The 14,377-nt window shown below is 36.4% G+C and overlaps 1 protein-coding gene across 1 annotated transcript in view; it reads left to right on the top strand.

Moving 5' to 3' along the window:
* Positions 1 to 12,881, top strand: part of LOC147856265 (midasin-like protein) — a 36,621-nt gene extending 23,740 nt beyond the window's left edge. The window contains exons 56-79 of the mRNA XM_087329164.1: positions 79 to 243; positions 319 to 397; positions 493 to 605; positions 711 to 790; positions 876 to 971; positions 3,914 to 3,982; positions 4,079 to 4,235; positions 4,866 to 5,029; positions 5,110 to 5,201; positions 5,290 to 5,561; positions 5,645 to 5,893; positions 5,973 to 6,099; positions 6,796 to 6,866; positions 6,939 to 7,097; positions 7,176 to 7,391; positions 7,468 to 7,800; positions 7,895 to 8,032; positions 8,720 to 8,920; positions 8,995 to 10,803; positions 10,873 to 11,154; positions 11,236 to 11,415; positions 11,843 to 11,941; positions 12,030 to 12,155; positions 12,369 to 12,881. Of these exons, the coding sequence (XP_087185290.1) occupies positions 79 to 243; positions 319 to 397; positions 493 to 605; positions 711 to 790; positions 876 to 971; positions 3,914 to 3,982; positions 4,079 to 4,235; positions 4,866 to 5,029; positions 5,110 to 5,201; positions 5,290 to 5,561; positions 5,645 to 5,893; positions 5,973 to 6,099; positions 6,796 to 6,866; positions 6,939 to 7,097; positions 7,176 to 7,391; positions 7,468 to 7,800; positions 7,895 to 8,032; positions 8,720 to 8,920; positions 8,995 to 10,803; positions 10,873 to 11,154; positions 11,236 to 11,415; positions 11,843 to 11,941; positions 12,030 to 12,155; positions 12,369 to 12,401 (5,310 nt within the window). The 3' untranslated portion in view covers positions 12,402 to 12,881. The remainder of the gene's footprint in view (positions 1 to 78; positions 244 to 318; positions 398 to 492; positions 606 to 710; positions 791 to 875; positions 972 to 3,913; positions 3,983 to 4,078; positions 4,236 to 4,865; positions 5,030 to 5,109; positions 5,202 to 5,289; positions 5,562 to 5,644; positions 5,894 to 5,972; positions 6,100 to 6,795; positions 6,867 to 6,938; positions 7,098 to 7,175; positions 7,392 to 7,467; positions 7,801 to 7,894; positions 8,033 to 8,719; positions 8,921 to 8,994; positions 10,804 to 10,872; positions 11,155 to 11,235; positions 11,416 to 11,842; positions 11,942 to 12,029; positions 12,156 to 12,368) is intronic.
* The last annotated feature ends 1,496 nt before the right edge of the window (positions 12,882 to 14,377 follow it).

Raw genomic sequence — 14,377 nt, 5'->3', positions numbered from 1 at the left:
CTTTAATACTTGGAATTGGAAAGACCAATATTTACACAAATTAAAAATTCGTTACAAGATCATTGAATTTTTTTACAGGATGCATGTCCAGTAGAACTGGCATGTCTTTTGAATCCATTGGCAAGCTTAAAAGACAGAATCTCTGAACTTCTTGCTGAGTGGCCAGACCAACCTTCTCTGCTTCAGCTAATGCGTGGTGTACAAGCTCTGCTATCTCTACCCATTACTGTTCCTCTCATGAAGGTTAATATAGATTACTGGAATTCTTGACGTGTACCATTATTGGTCAGACCCCAAACTGATTTTAAATATTGGCAGGCCTTGACTGGAGTAGAGCATCTTCTTTCAAAAGCTCAGTTATGGGAGGAGAATTCTCCAAAGCATTTGTCATTAGCTGGTAATTTGAGAACAAGGAAATGCTTTTTTATGCCACTGTGTACGAATGTCTTATTTTAATTATATTCTTTGGGCCTAATACTTTCAATTCTGTAGTGATCTTGGATGGTTTACAATACTTGGTGTCACGATGGAGAAGGTTTGAGCTCCAATACTGGACTGTTTTGCTCGAAAAGGTGGAACTTGAATGTGAGACTCAAGCTGATAAGGTAAGCAACTTGCAGTTTGCAACCCTTGTCTGTTTACATCGGTACTCTGAATATAGGATCGTTTCAGGATGAACCCTTTCTTAGTTTTATATAATGTTCCTGCAGTTATGGTTTCCATTGTATAAAGTGCTGCATCCAGCTTCTGGATTAAGTTCAGAGTGCGAACTGGAACCTACAATTGCGAGGTACCCTAGAAGAGATGTGTTTTGTTTTGCCATTAATTCTATATGGCATATATTCATTTTCATCGTGTGTTTGTCCTTATTGCAGTCTGGAGGAGTATATGCAAACATCGACATTAGGAGAATATAAGAAGCGGTTGGAAATCCTGATGGGTTTTTGTGGTGAATTTTACATTCTAAAAAGGTAAAACAAGTTATTCTCTTTGCTAATTCTATTACAATGAAGTGTTGTCTTTCTTACTTTTTATCATTATATATATAATTCTGATGCGAGTATACTTCATTTCCGTTTTTCTATGAAGCAAGAGATTCTTTCCAAGAGATGTTTGAATTAAAAATAGACAATAAATGTTTCACTTCCTGATTTTCAAAACAGAAAATTAAGAAGTAAACTCTTGTTTGGTCTTATATACAGATGTTGCAGTCTTTCCTTCTTTATTTACAAGGACACACCTGCAATGTTAAGTAGCTTGGGGAATTTGTACGCACAAACAAGCAAGAAAAACCTTCCAATGTCTTGTGAGGAAGATGAAGAGATCATATTTAATGTTCCTAGGATACACCTGTATTGCTTGTTCCTAGGACATGAAAGTAAATGAGCATGGAAAATGTTTAATGAGAGGCAATGTACCACATGACTGACTGTTCCCAGTGGTGGCACGAATATGCTAAGGTACTATAGAATATCCTCAGCAGTCCCCACTATCACTCCCACATGGCTCATGCCCAAATTAATCCATCTTTTTGACTTCACAAAATGTATGAATTTGGAAAGATCGGTTACAGTTTTTAAAGTTTCAGGATCATGATTGATGTTGGTAAGCACTTTATCTGTGCCCATGAAACCTTGTTCCAGTTCCTAGCATACATCTCTGATAGTGCTATATGTGAAGGCTTCCTACTAGCTTGACTGAGCATACAATGTGTGCCAATCTTCAAGGGTGGAGATCCCATGATGCAATTATAGGGCAATCATGATTGGCGATTACTTGGTTGTAGTCAGAGTTGAGTGTATGGGCAGAGATAAATGGCTGTCATGACTTTGGATCACATATTGACCCTCCAAGCCCTTATTGGGAACGGCAGAACCAATAGAAAGAGGATCTATTGTTGCTTTGTGGATTTCAAATAAGCAAAACTACCACATTCTGTTTTGTGCAGTGACCACAAGCCCTTGGTGTCTCTATATCAGGAAAATTGTAATCTCCAATAGGTTGTTGAGGCTGTGGACTCGCACAAATGGAGTAAAACAAGCATGCCTTCTATCACTTACTCTCTTGGGTTGGTATGTTGAGGAGATATCACATTACATAGAAATTTGGCGGCGTAGAGAATGCTTGGTGAGTATAACCATACTGATTACTGTATGCTGATGACATTGTGCTGATCTGACTCTCCAGAAGGACTGCAAATATATAGGAATAATCTAAAACTCAAGTAAAGGTGTTAACACCACTCAAGCATGGGTAACAAGATCAGAACCAGAAATCTTCTTGTGAGATGAAAAGTTGGAATACACGCGCTCCTACACATACTAGGAGTTCCTTACAGAAGGTTGCTTGTGCCTGACTTTCTTGTGGATATGCAGTGCTTGGTGCTCTCTAGAGATAATGTTCAAATTTGCAGCTCCAAGAGTCAAGAAGTCAACTGTTGTTGTTATTTGATACACTTGTCACACCAACTCTTCTCTATGGAGTAAAAATGTGGGGACTGAGTCTTAACAAGGCAAATCATTGCAAAGATTAAGAGGGACCTTTAGTGTTAATGATTGCCCACATGATAAGGAGCAAAGCATCGGTGCCCCATGATATAATCCAGGCAGAGATGGGAGCAACACCTATAATGACTGAGGCATTGTTTTGATCAATGACATGTATCCAACGTCTTTGGGAGGTCCCTAAATGAAGTTACCCAAGGTTGGCACTTATGTAATCAAGACAACTGGCTGAAAATGGTATGCTGAAATGCAGCAATGGTTCGAGTCACATGGCATAAGTATAAATGCACTACCCCCGTTTCAATATAGCTTGGACTCTCCCCATCTAAATATGACCAAAGTGGAAAAGAATAGACTGACCCAAACTGATATTATTTACTCCGAAAACAAAATAACACCCCAAAATATCACTCGTACGAAGATGGCCCACTACAAGACACTTTGTACACACATCATAGGATGGGTTCATCATCAGGCCACCTTATATGGACATGCATCTATCCTATGTGTTGCACAGTGTGATAGGGCAGCTGTGAATTTCATCACATCAGTTAGAGATTGAGGTAGGCATATATACACAAATACCTCTAAAAGGAGTGGAATCCGAAGAACACTATGTTTGTCACTATAGTGTCTTTTATGAAATCAAAGGGAGATACCATTGCCTCTTTAAACAATGCTTTGGCCTGTTACGCAAGGTAATGGAATATGACTTTTCTTGCTAGAACTCAAGAGACATAAGTAAAAGTTGTTGAAAGACAATAATACAGCCACACAAGCTCATCCACAAGAACAATCACAACTTTCTTTAGCCCCATCACTCCTACTAATGCTACAAGTCAATCAAGGGATACACAAATGGGCTCCCAACCAGGACATAACAACGGGGTTACAATAGATTGGGCAATAGCAATTTGTCATGTAGGCCTTGGCCTCATGGACCACGACCTCAACGTCCTTGTCATTGACAAATAAAGGCCATTATCTCTTGCCATCGCAGGTGCTTCCTTTGCGTCGGAGATCTCTCCATTCTGGATCTACCTATACTAGAGATCTTTTGAAGACAAAAGTTATAATATATCTAACTTGAGAATCTCACATGTGCTGAAAACTAGATCCCCTCGTCTCTTTTAATCGTATTTACTTTTATATTTGCTGAGTAATATTTATTTTATTTTTTTGTTCTTAAAGACGAGATAACACTTATGATGTAATCTCTTGTTTGGTCTTATTGGCCATTTTTCCTCTTAAAAGACATTAATATATCTTTCTTTCGTTCTTCTATGTCGTGGTTTTCTGGTCCTTTTTAGACTTTGTATTTTTTTTGTAGGTCACAGTGCATATAATACATATTTGATCCCAAGTCCTATAGTATGTTAGTAATGTTTTTCAATGGAATGCCAATGCAGTTCTGGCACAGATAATATCTCAAGGATTCTTACGAACATCATCAAATACTATTCTCAATTTCTACCGCAGTAAGCTTTTCAAGACAGCTGGAATTAATCTTAGTTCTGTCATTATTCCTGACAAGGGATTTTGATGCTATAAATGTTGGTGCTGAAATTTTTTAGGATAGCAGAGCATGCTGCTGCAGAACGTAGTAGTATAAGTAAGGAGCTGCAGGATTTTATAAAGTTGCACAAGTGGGATGAACGGAGCTATTACTCTTTGGTTTCATCTGCAGACAGTATGCATAAAAGGGTCTTTAAATTGGTGAAGAAATACAAGGTAGCATTCTAACTGTTTTTCCTGTAAAAGACTAGTATTGGTTAATATGAAAATTTCCATTATTGAGGATGTGAATATCCTCATTGATATATTTTGTCTACTTGTTTTATGTTCGCAAGTTATATTGACGTAATAACCTTCTAGGGAAGCAATGAATTATGATATGCTCTTCTTGTGAAGCATTGTACAGGTAGCTTGAAAGCATTTGTCAAAGTTTTGTCGTGCTTTTGATAGCATATTCCTGAGCCTTTAAATATTGATGCAAACCTTTATAATGAGAGTTTATATATCTATGCAGACTAGTATAGGTGGAAAGACACCTATAATGAGTGTTTACACATTGATGCAAACCTTTTAATGAGAAGTATGGTAGGATCAATATACCTTTTATAATGCAAACCAGTATGGTGTGATCTCGTGCAGTTTTTAGGGCTTTTAATACATAGCTCATATAAGCTCTGTAAAATTAAGTACACTGCATTTGCATATTCATGCTAATCCCAAAAGGGAACAAATATTCAATACTCTTTCTAAAAAGAAAGTGCTTATCACTGCTGGTGAAATAGTCAAAAGCGCTGGACTAAGGATTTTCAGGGAGTAGTGTAACACATCTTTCTTATGATGCTTCAGACATTGCTTGGCAGACCTGCACTAATGATAATATTAGAAAAAAACCAATCAGGAGATGCTGTTAATTTGATGACTTCTTTCGGTGAGCAAGAGAATGCTTCGGACCATACTGGAAAGGAAGGAAATGAAGGCATTGTTTCTTTAGGGAGTACATTGAACACAATGTAAGCACAGTAGTAATTATTTTTCATATCTAAGTTCAAGGTTGGCTGTCATGTTGAGCAATTTATTTAATGTTTTGCAGGAGCTTCTGTCAAACATTGCAGTCCTTTTTCCATAATAAAATGCAGGATATTCATTCTTTAAGCAGAGTTTCTTGCCATTCTGATGAACTTGGTACATTTTCCTTGACTGAAAGAAACTTCAAGTAGAAATGTAAATATATGATCATTTGTATAATTGACTCATTGTGGCTTTTTTGCAGATATTAAAATTGAATCATACTTCAATAGGCTCCCGTCTTTGCTGCCACAGTTCTGGAGTTTACTTAACAATAGTGTTTTTGCAGAGCTTGCTTCCAGTCTTCGCCAAAGAGCAGCTTCTGAATTTGAGGATCTTGGGAAGACTGTGATAGTCCGAAGTGCTGAATTACAGGAACATGAGAAGAAAACAATGGTAAAAAAGAAGTCCCTTGTAGACCTCCTGAAGACTCTGAGGAATCTTGGCATATCCCATCTCAAATCTGCTGTTCCAAAGGTCTTTTCACGCGTTTTCTTGACAGCAAATCATGTTCGTAGTTCATCTTAAATATTTTATTACATTTAATACTGGTCCTGCAGGAACATAGGACAGCCAAGTACTGGATCGAGCAGCCAGTTTGTAGAATCAGTGAATTGCTTGAGTTTTGGACCGATTATATTGTTGACCAAGAATTCCTAGAAGGAACTGGGGGACTTGTGATTGTTGGACTGGAGGACATTTCTTGTTTATGGAAAAGAGCACAGGATTATTACTACAAGAACCTTGCGCTTATGCAGAAGCTAAGAGTTCAGGCATTGAATTATCATAAAGATCTAACTCTTCATGAGGTATGATTTATGTCATTGTTTTTCCTTGGCGATAGAATTCTGAGGGAAAAATGAGATCCTAAATATAGTGATTGTGAAGGTAAGGACATCAACAGCATACATGGAACATGCACTCTACATCCAGCTGAGACAGCGGTGCTTCGCTGATGAATTTGCTCTGAAGTTGGTTCGTCTTCAGAATGCTGTATGGCAAGTTAGTGACTTTGGTATGTTACATTTTCAACTTCATAATTGTAGAAGAGGGAATTGTTTATTTAGTTTGACCACAATAAACTGCGCATGAATTGAACTATGAGTCATTTATCTATTGGACTAATGTTCCATTAAATAAAATCTAAGTTCTCAGGCATGCCAACTTGCTTTGGCACACCAACAATTGATAAAGAGAGGTAACTATGAGTTTTTGCACCAGACATGATATCAATGAAGAGGATTATTAGATCCGGCTCAGACTGAAAACAAATTTGGCTTTTCATTCAGATGATTGAACTATATATGATGAGGAGATCTGGCTCAGACAGCATTTACGCATAGACTAAAAACACATTTGGCTTTTCATTCAGATGATTGAACTACTATATCGCACAACTATAGATTTTGAGCCTTTTTAACTGACTTGGGTTGAAGAATTCCTCGGATAGCATATTCATTCGACTGAGGATAGATGTAGATGATTCACTTATTAGTGTAAACATGTTTGTTAAAAACGAAGAATCCTATCCAAGAATTTCATTGCAAGCATTGAAGACATGGTGACAGGATTCAAAAATAAAAGAAACACTTTTGTTAATCATACTGAAGCATATTTCCTTTCAGAGAACTGGACTGGAAATGTTTTCATATTCTGTTAATATATATATCTTTCTTTCTGTTGCATTGAAATTGCATTCATGTTTGTTTAGGCAAGCTGGATAGTGGGGAATTTCACTTAGGGGAGTCAGATTGCTTACGGAGCTGGTTATGGATGCAAAAGGTACTGAAATTATATAAAGTGCATCAGCTTAGCTTATTGATAAACTTAATTAATCATGGACACTTTGTGCAGGAATTTCTGGACTCTATTAGTAACACGTGTACTGAGACATTGATCTTTTATAAAAAGGCAAAACCTTTTCAAGACGGCCCTCAGGTGGCTGGTCCAACTAAGCTAACATCCATAAAACATGCTGTTGAGAATGTCATGTCCATCTTGAGTTCCTGCAAGGTTTATTTCTACCTTCAATTTATTTGCATTTTCATGTGTTTCGTAACCTCATGTAGAATCATGATCTATTGTTTTCAGAGCAAGATTGACACAGTTCTTGTCTCTGGCATTCAACTGTTCTGTACTAATGAATTGAAGTCATCCTGGCCGGTTTTTATCACACCTAGTGTGGAAAAGTTAATATATGATAACTTTTCATCTATAAGAGAAGCAAAGGTCATTACGGACAACCTACTTAATCAACACAAGTTGAATTCTCCTGGAATGAATCCACTCTGTCACGAAATTGGGCAGGTAATTTTGAAACCATTTGGCATGTAAGATAAGTTTATCTTAATTGTAACTTTTTATATCTGTTTTCATGATATAGGGTATGATTATGTCTGAAAACTTTGAGAAGCAACTGAAAAACTGTGAATCAGCAAATCTTGGGAAATGGTCAAGGTCAGATGGTGAATATGAGATGCAACGGGAAAAGCTATTATCTGAAGTGCTTCTTTCTGTGCAAGAACTTACCAGACTAAAGGACAGAATAGCTTCAAAATTTATTGAAATGGGAAGTCTTTCTCAGGACATGGATGTAACGTCCATGACCACACAATGTGAAACCATACAATCTTGGGCCTCTCTGCTAGAGGACCAAATGTTAGCTCTTCGGCTCGAAAAGCTTTACGCAAGTGTTGTTTCAACAATCACGATTGGTGTAAGCTTCATCAGTTTAGTTTAATGCATAATGATTAACTACTTGTAGTTTAAGCTGCATTAATCCTTTGATTATGCTATTTTCCAACATGTAGGTTCGACAAATAAGATCCAAGGATGTGACAGGAATATTATTACTGAAGAAAGATTTTGTAATTATAGCTGGGTTGTTGAAGTTCATAACTGCTGCTGGGTTAACCATCTTTATTGATTATATAAAATTTCATAAATCTGTAAGTGAATATCTTGATCTCCTGCCTTGAACAATCTCTCCATGATATGCACCTGATTCCTGTAGCATTATGTGGTTTTTTCTAATTTTTGAAGATATAATGGCATTTACAATGCAAAAATGCTTCAGTATATTACCAGGCATATTGTACTTTCTTTTGGGTCAAATTCTTACCAGATTTCATAATAGATGTGTTTGTGTTTCATTCTGAAGCTAGTAAAGGTAATTATAGTATGACCTGGCTTTTTCAGTATACAAAACAAGTATGACCTCTGCATTATTTTTAAAGGACTAAGTACAAAACAACTGAAGGGCTACAATATAATTCCTTTTACAACTTAAGAATTGAAAATCCTAGAGTAGTAAGTAGCGTCCTCCACAGTTTGTGCTGTCTAGCATATCATCTCAAATTCGTAGTATTCATTTATGGAAATTATAGGCGTTTAGGGTAAAATTGGACATCTTTTTCTGTCTTTGGGGTTTTATTATAATTTTCTAGCTTTATTACTGCTTAGGCTGTACATGCCTCCTGTGCTAGAATTCATCTTGAGATACCTCTATTTCAATAATGTAAGATTGCTATAGGGCAGGCAACAATGCTTGCAACCATTTTTGTATCTTCTCATGCATCATCCACTTGCTTGTGCATCTTGTAGTTTTTTATATAATAACTCACTGCCTTTTTCAGATATCCAAGTTGTCGTACATACTATCCAATATATTCTGCACCTTGTATAAAGATGGATTTTGCAAGAGACATGATGAAGTGGAGGAGAATGCTTGCGATGAGAAAGATGCTCATGGGACTGGTATGGGTGAAGGAGAGGGAAGAACGGACGTTAGTAATGAGATAGAAGATGAGGAACAGCTGCTTGGTAGTTCACAAAAGGTATGTGCCAATGTAAATACATAACCTTCAGGAAATTTTCTGTTGAAATTGTAAATTAAGCTACCTTTGTGCAGGGGGTAGAAGAGCAGAACACACAGACAGACAAAACAGACACCTCAAAAGGCATTGAGATGAATGATGATTTTGAAGGTGAGCTGATGGATGTCAGCCAGAGTGAATCAGATGAGAATAATGATGAAGATGATAATGATGATACTGATCAGAAGCTAGAGTCCAAAATGGGGGACAATGGTGAGAACGAGGATATCCTGGATGAAAAACTCTGGACAAATGATGGCGATGAACTAGAGAATGACGCACAAGAGAAATATGAAACTGGGGCATCTGTTCAAAGTATTGTGGATGATTTAGAGCTTCGAGCCAAAGAATCTAATGATGATAAGGCATCAGAAAGCCATGAGGAAGATGAGAAAAAACAAAACCATGATCAGAGTTGTCTAGAAAGTTCATTGGATAAAAATATTGATGAGAAAGTTGAAGATGAACTTGAAAACTTGTCGCTGGATAAAGAAGATGCATATGAACCCCCAAGTGGAGTGGAACCATCTGTTGAGCCTACAGAGCTTAACGATGGACATAATTCAGACAATGAGGAGGGTGTTGAGACAACTGCTGATGATGTGGAAGATCGGACTGATGAGATGGAAGTTGACGATCATAAGCAAAGAGATCTAGAAGTAAGTGATGAACATCATCAAGAAGGTTTGGAAGACACAATTGCTGAAACGCATCAAGAAAAGTCTGATTCACATTCAGTGGAAAACACTGAAGAAGTCAAATCCCAGGATGAAGATTGTGGAAATCAAGATTCTGGAGAACCAAAATCAGGGCAAATGTCAGAGGTTTGCAACATTCAAGGTGCTAATGCAAATGATGTCAGAGAACCGAGCAAACCACAGAATTTGATGATAGAATCTCCATCTGTGTTTCCAACAGATTTGTCACAATCATCTGCACTCCAGGAGGAAAATTCCCAGATCAACACTGGATCATCTTTGATGACTAGTGATGGGGAACAGCTAACTGGTGAAGCTGCTGATGGTCAGAAAACAGATAACTCATCGTCAGCAAGTGAGATGGAAACGAAGAGAAGTGTTGGACTTGATGCGAACCCTCTAAGAAGCCTAGGAGATGCATTGAAGGAATGGAAGGAAAGAGTCCTTGTAAAAGATGCAGGGAACATGGAATCTGACACAGATGTTCAGCTGGAAGATATGTCAGTTGAAGAAGGAAATGATTACCAGTATGTGGAAGACAATCAAGCCAGCACTGCACAGGCCCTTGGATCAGCTACTGCTGATCAAGCAGAAGAAAATATCCCAGAACAGTCCGATCAAGAAACAAAGGATGCATCATATTCAAAGGATGATGTATCAATGATGGACACCATGCAAGAGGAAGAACAAGACAATAGGACACTGGAAAAGAGGATGCAAAATATCTCAAAAACCAAAACAGAAACTCATGTGGAAACAACGGTAATGGAAGAAATTCATAATATCTCTAATGAGGACACTGAAAAGGATAAAAATCAGCCAGAGAATGACAGAACTACAGACCGTCTTGAAAGCTACGTGTCTACAAAACATGATAATGTGACTCCTGAAAGTGGCACTTTAAGTCTTCTGAATGTAGAAGCACGCTGTTTAGATGTTCACATTATCAGAAAGGAGTTAGAGGCTAATCTGCAAGAAATTTCACAAAGCTATGATAAAGCAAGGGTCATTTGGTTTAAATATGAGCAGATAACATCCCGACTTTCACAAGAATTGAGTGAGCAACTCCGACTCATCATGGAACCTACATTAGCAGCAAGACTTGAAGGGGATTACAGGACAGGGAAAAGGATCAATCTGAAAAAGGTATGGGTGAATAAATAAAGTGGCTTATGAATTACTGCAAAAGTGGAGGTAACATTTGCTTTCCATCAGGTAATTCCATACATTGCAAGCAAATTCCGGAAGGACAAGATTTGGCTGAGGCGGACAAAGCCAAGTAAAAGACAGTATCAAGTAGTTCTTGCGATTGATGACTCAAGAAGTATGTCTGAAAGTCATTGTGGCCATATGGCTCTTGAAGCATTGATCACAATCTGTAGGGCCATGTCTACATTAGAAGTTGGACAAATGGCTGTTGCTAGCTTTGGACAGAAGGGAAATGTGAAAATTCTACAAGATTTTGATACTCCCTTTTCTTCGGAAGTTGGAATTGAGGTAAGTTTTCTTTCAGTCTTGATCAATTATAGCTCATTCAGACTAATCTTTAATTTAATAGTATTCTATTTTATATTCCAGATGATTTCACAATTTACATTCAGGCAAGACAACACAATAGCTGATGAACCAATGGTTGATCTGCTGCAATATTTGACATGTATGCTAGATGTTGTTTCAAAGTCTTCTACTAGGCCCTCTGGACACCATCAACTTCGTCAACTTGTTTTAATCATAGCTGATGGGCGATTTCATGAAAAGGTTTGAGCTTTCTCGTGTGAACATGTGTTTATGAAGAAAAGCACAATGTGTGAAAAAGTGTGCCTACACACTTTCTTGCAATCCATGTGAACTATCTAGTTACACGAAGAACTAGATTGTGATATCTAGCTAGTTGTCAAGTGTAAATGTGGTCAAAGAATATTAGATATTCTTATGACAGAATCATACTCAACTGGATATCTATGTGTAGATTCCACCAACTACATGTAATGTGGCAATCCCTTGAGTACTTGTATATAAGACCCACTTGGCCCATTGTGTTCAATTGATGATCTTTAGTTGATTAATATAGTTTTCTCTTCAGTGCATACATAACCTGTCATCCCCGTTTCCACATACCCCAACTCTACAAGAGTTAGATTGTTTACACCCTTTTGGTTATTTATTATGTTTTTAATTGTTTTAGGAAACTCTTCGTCGTTGTATTCGGGAAGCTGTTTCTCGAGGGCAAATGGTAGCATTTATTGTACTCGACAATATGCATGAGTCTATCATGGATGTCCAGGTATGGTTATATTGAAATGCTTTGTCATCTTTCATTTATGAGAAGCATATTTTTGAACTGATGGGTTCTGTACATCATCCTTATGCAGTCAGTGACATTCAATGGTGGAACACCTACATTTTCAAAGTACATTGATAGTTTCCCGTTTCCATATTACATTCTTTTGAGAAACATCGAGGAACTTCCTCGAACGCTTGTTGACCTCCTACGTCAGGTAATTTTCTCCTTATCGGCCAATAATGTGATAACATTCTGTCAGTATAACTGGAACATAACCTGGCTTTTCAAATCAATAATGCATTTAACTTCATTGTACATATAAATGGGACATAACATTGCCTTTTAAGCCTTGGCATATATTATTAATAAATGATGTCACTGGTTATATGGAAAACCTATTATTAATAAGTGATTTTAAAATTTACAGTGGTTTGAGTTGATACAAAGGACGTCTCAATGAAGATTTATTTGAGGGATGGAAGAAATTATAAATACCACATTTTCAAACTTGCCATGCAGTTTGTATGAATATCCAGATCTATGAATAGAGATATAATGAGATCAAGAAGTGTACAGTGCAACCATTTGAGTGAATTTTTGGGTGGATGTGAATGTATTTGCTACACAATCACTGTGACATTCGCATAACTCAAAAGAGCCCTTTCATCCCGATGTAATCCAACTGCTCTGGCAAGTCAAATTCATATGTATTAAGTGTTAAGCTGTAGGGGCACCTAGAGCTCCTATGCAGCCTCTTGTTGATATTAAGAAACACAGGAGTCCACTAAGTGGTGGTACCTAGAATTTGTTTAGCAGGTGGATCATTGCATTTTATGGGATTATCTTGTATCCCATTTGTAAACTCTGTACCCAAAAGTTTATGTTACGTTATTGCAGCTTATTTTGAATGAGCTCAATGTATTAATCAAAAGCATACTTAGGAACATTTAGTATACCCATTCTTTTCTTACATTCATAAGTACAACAATTTTGTATGTTGCTTATAAATATAAGAAGAAATGTTTTCCATGGTTAAAGACTGGTTTTTTTTGCTCACCAAAGACATTGGATTCAATATCAATCACATCAAGTACATTTATGATCAATTGGAATTGTTATAACTTTAGTGTCACACTAACAGTAACCTCAACTCATTGTATTCTTACTTATGTATTGTGCTTTTAAGAACACTCAAATGGTTTCGAATTTAAAAGTTAAGTCATGATATTGGTACTTCTTTATGGGGTGAAAATATGGTGCTTCATTTCGAAAGAGTTTGAAAACGTCTATATGAGCATTTTTTATAAAGTTTTAACAAGTCAAGCAAGAAATGCCATATATCTGTACTTTTATTTTGTAAGGTGAATTCGCTTTACAGACTGTATAAAGGGTCTTCAAATACATATGTAAGTATGAAAATAGCATATGGGACAAACAAAATAGTTTCACAATACATGAAAGTAAACTTGTGTTTTGGTTGGATGTAGGAAATAGGAAAATGGTCTCAAAAGTTAATTTCAATACATTTGTATTCTGATGCATCAATAGATTCTTCTGAGAGGCCTTTTTCCAATGTCAATGTATCACAGCATGAGATAACGATGCAGGCTCAAGCTTAACACTTTATATTGCATATTTCACACGTAATTACAAAAAACCATATATTTTGCTTTATCAGTTGCCTAATGATGTATCAATAGATTCATTTATGAGTGAGGCGTTTTTGTAATACCAAGAGTTTCAAACTTCACACCTTACATATATCGTACTCATAGATTGACACATGCGTGATATTTGTTTTGCAAAACAAATTAACATAATAAAAATTATTAATTCACTAAAAAAAGAATAATTACTCGTTATTAGACTAAAAATATGATTATTGTCAAGTCTCCTCTTTAGTGTCAAATAGAAAAAGGGAGAGTATGTGAACCTTTATTTTATTTTATTGATTTACTATTTATTTATTTTTAAATGAATATTTTTACATCTATTATAGAAATATAATTAGTGTCAAAGTCCCGTTTTTAATATTAGATAAAAATATTCACAAAATTTGGGAGAGTAAAATGTGAGGAATTAATGAACCTTTACTTTATTTATTACTTATTATTATTTTATTAAAAATAAAACGAATACTTTTCACATCTATTATAAAAATATTATTAGTGTCAAGTTCCACTTTTACTGTCAAGTCCCCTTTTTTTATCTAGGAAACTAAAAAGGAGGCAGTTTATAAACTCTTTTTTTTGTTTTTACGAATACTTTTTCTGCATTCGTATTCGTATGCGTATTCGTATGCATTCATGGTGGAGGCCCCAGAAATGCGAATATGTCAATCTATGATCGTACTTAACTATATTTATTACACTTAACTACAAAACCATATTCTTTCATAACATGCATTATAGTGCATATACTAAACCTAACTATGAA

The sequence above is a fragment of the Azolla caroliniana genome, unplaced genomic scaffold, assembly GCF_043228905.1.
Source record: "Azolla caroliniana isolate FFs.n. ecotype wild unplaced genomic scaffold, voAzoCaro1.0.p SCAF_13, whole genome shotgun sequence".
Lineage (NCBI taxonomy): Eukaryota > Viridiplantae > Streptophyta > Polypodiopsida > Salviniales > Salviniaceae > Azolla > Azolla caroliniana.
Note: the sequence above shows the minus strand (reverse complement) of the source record. Positions and strands in the feature narration are given on the sequence as shown.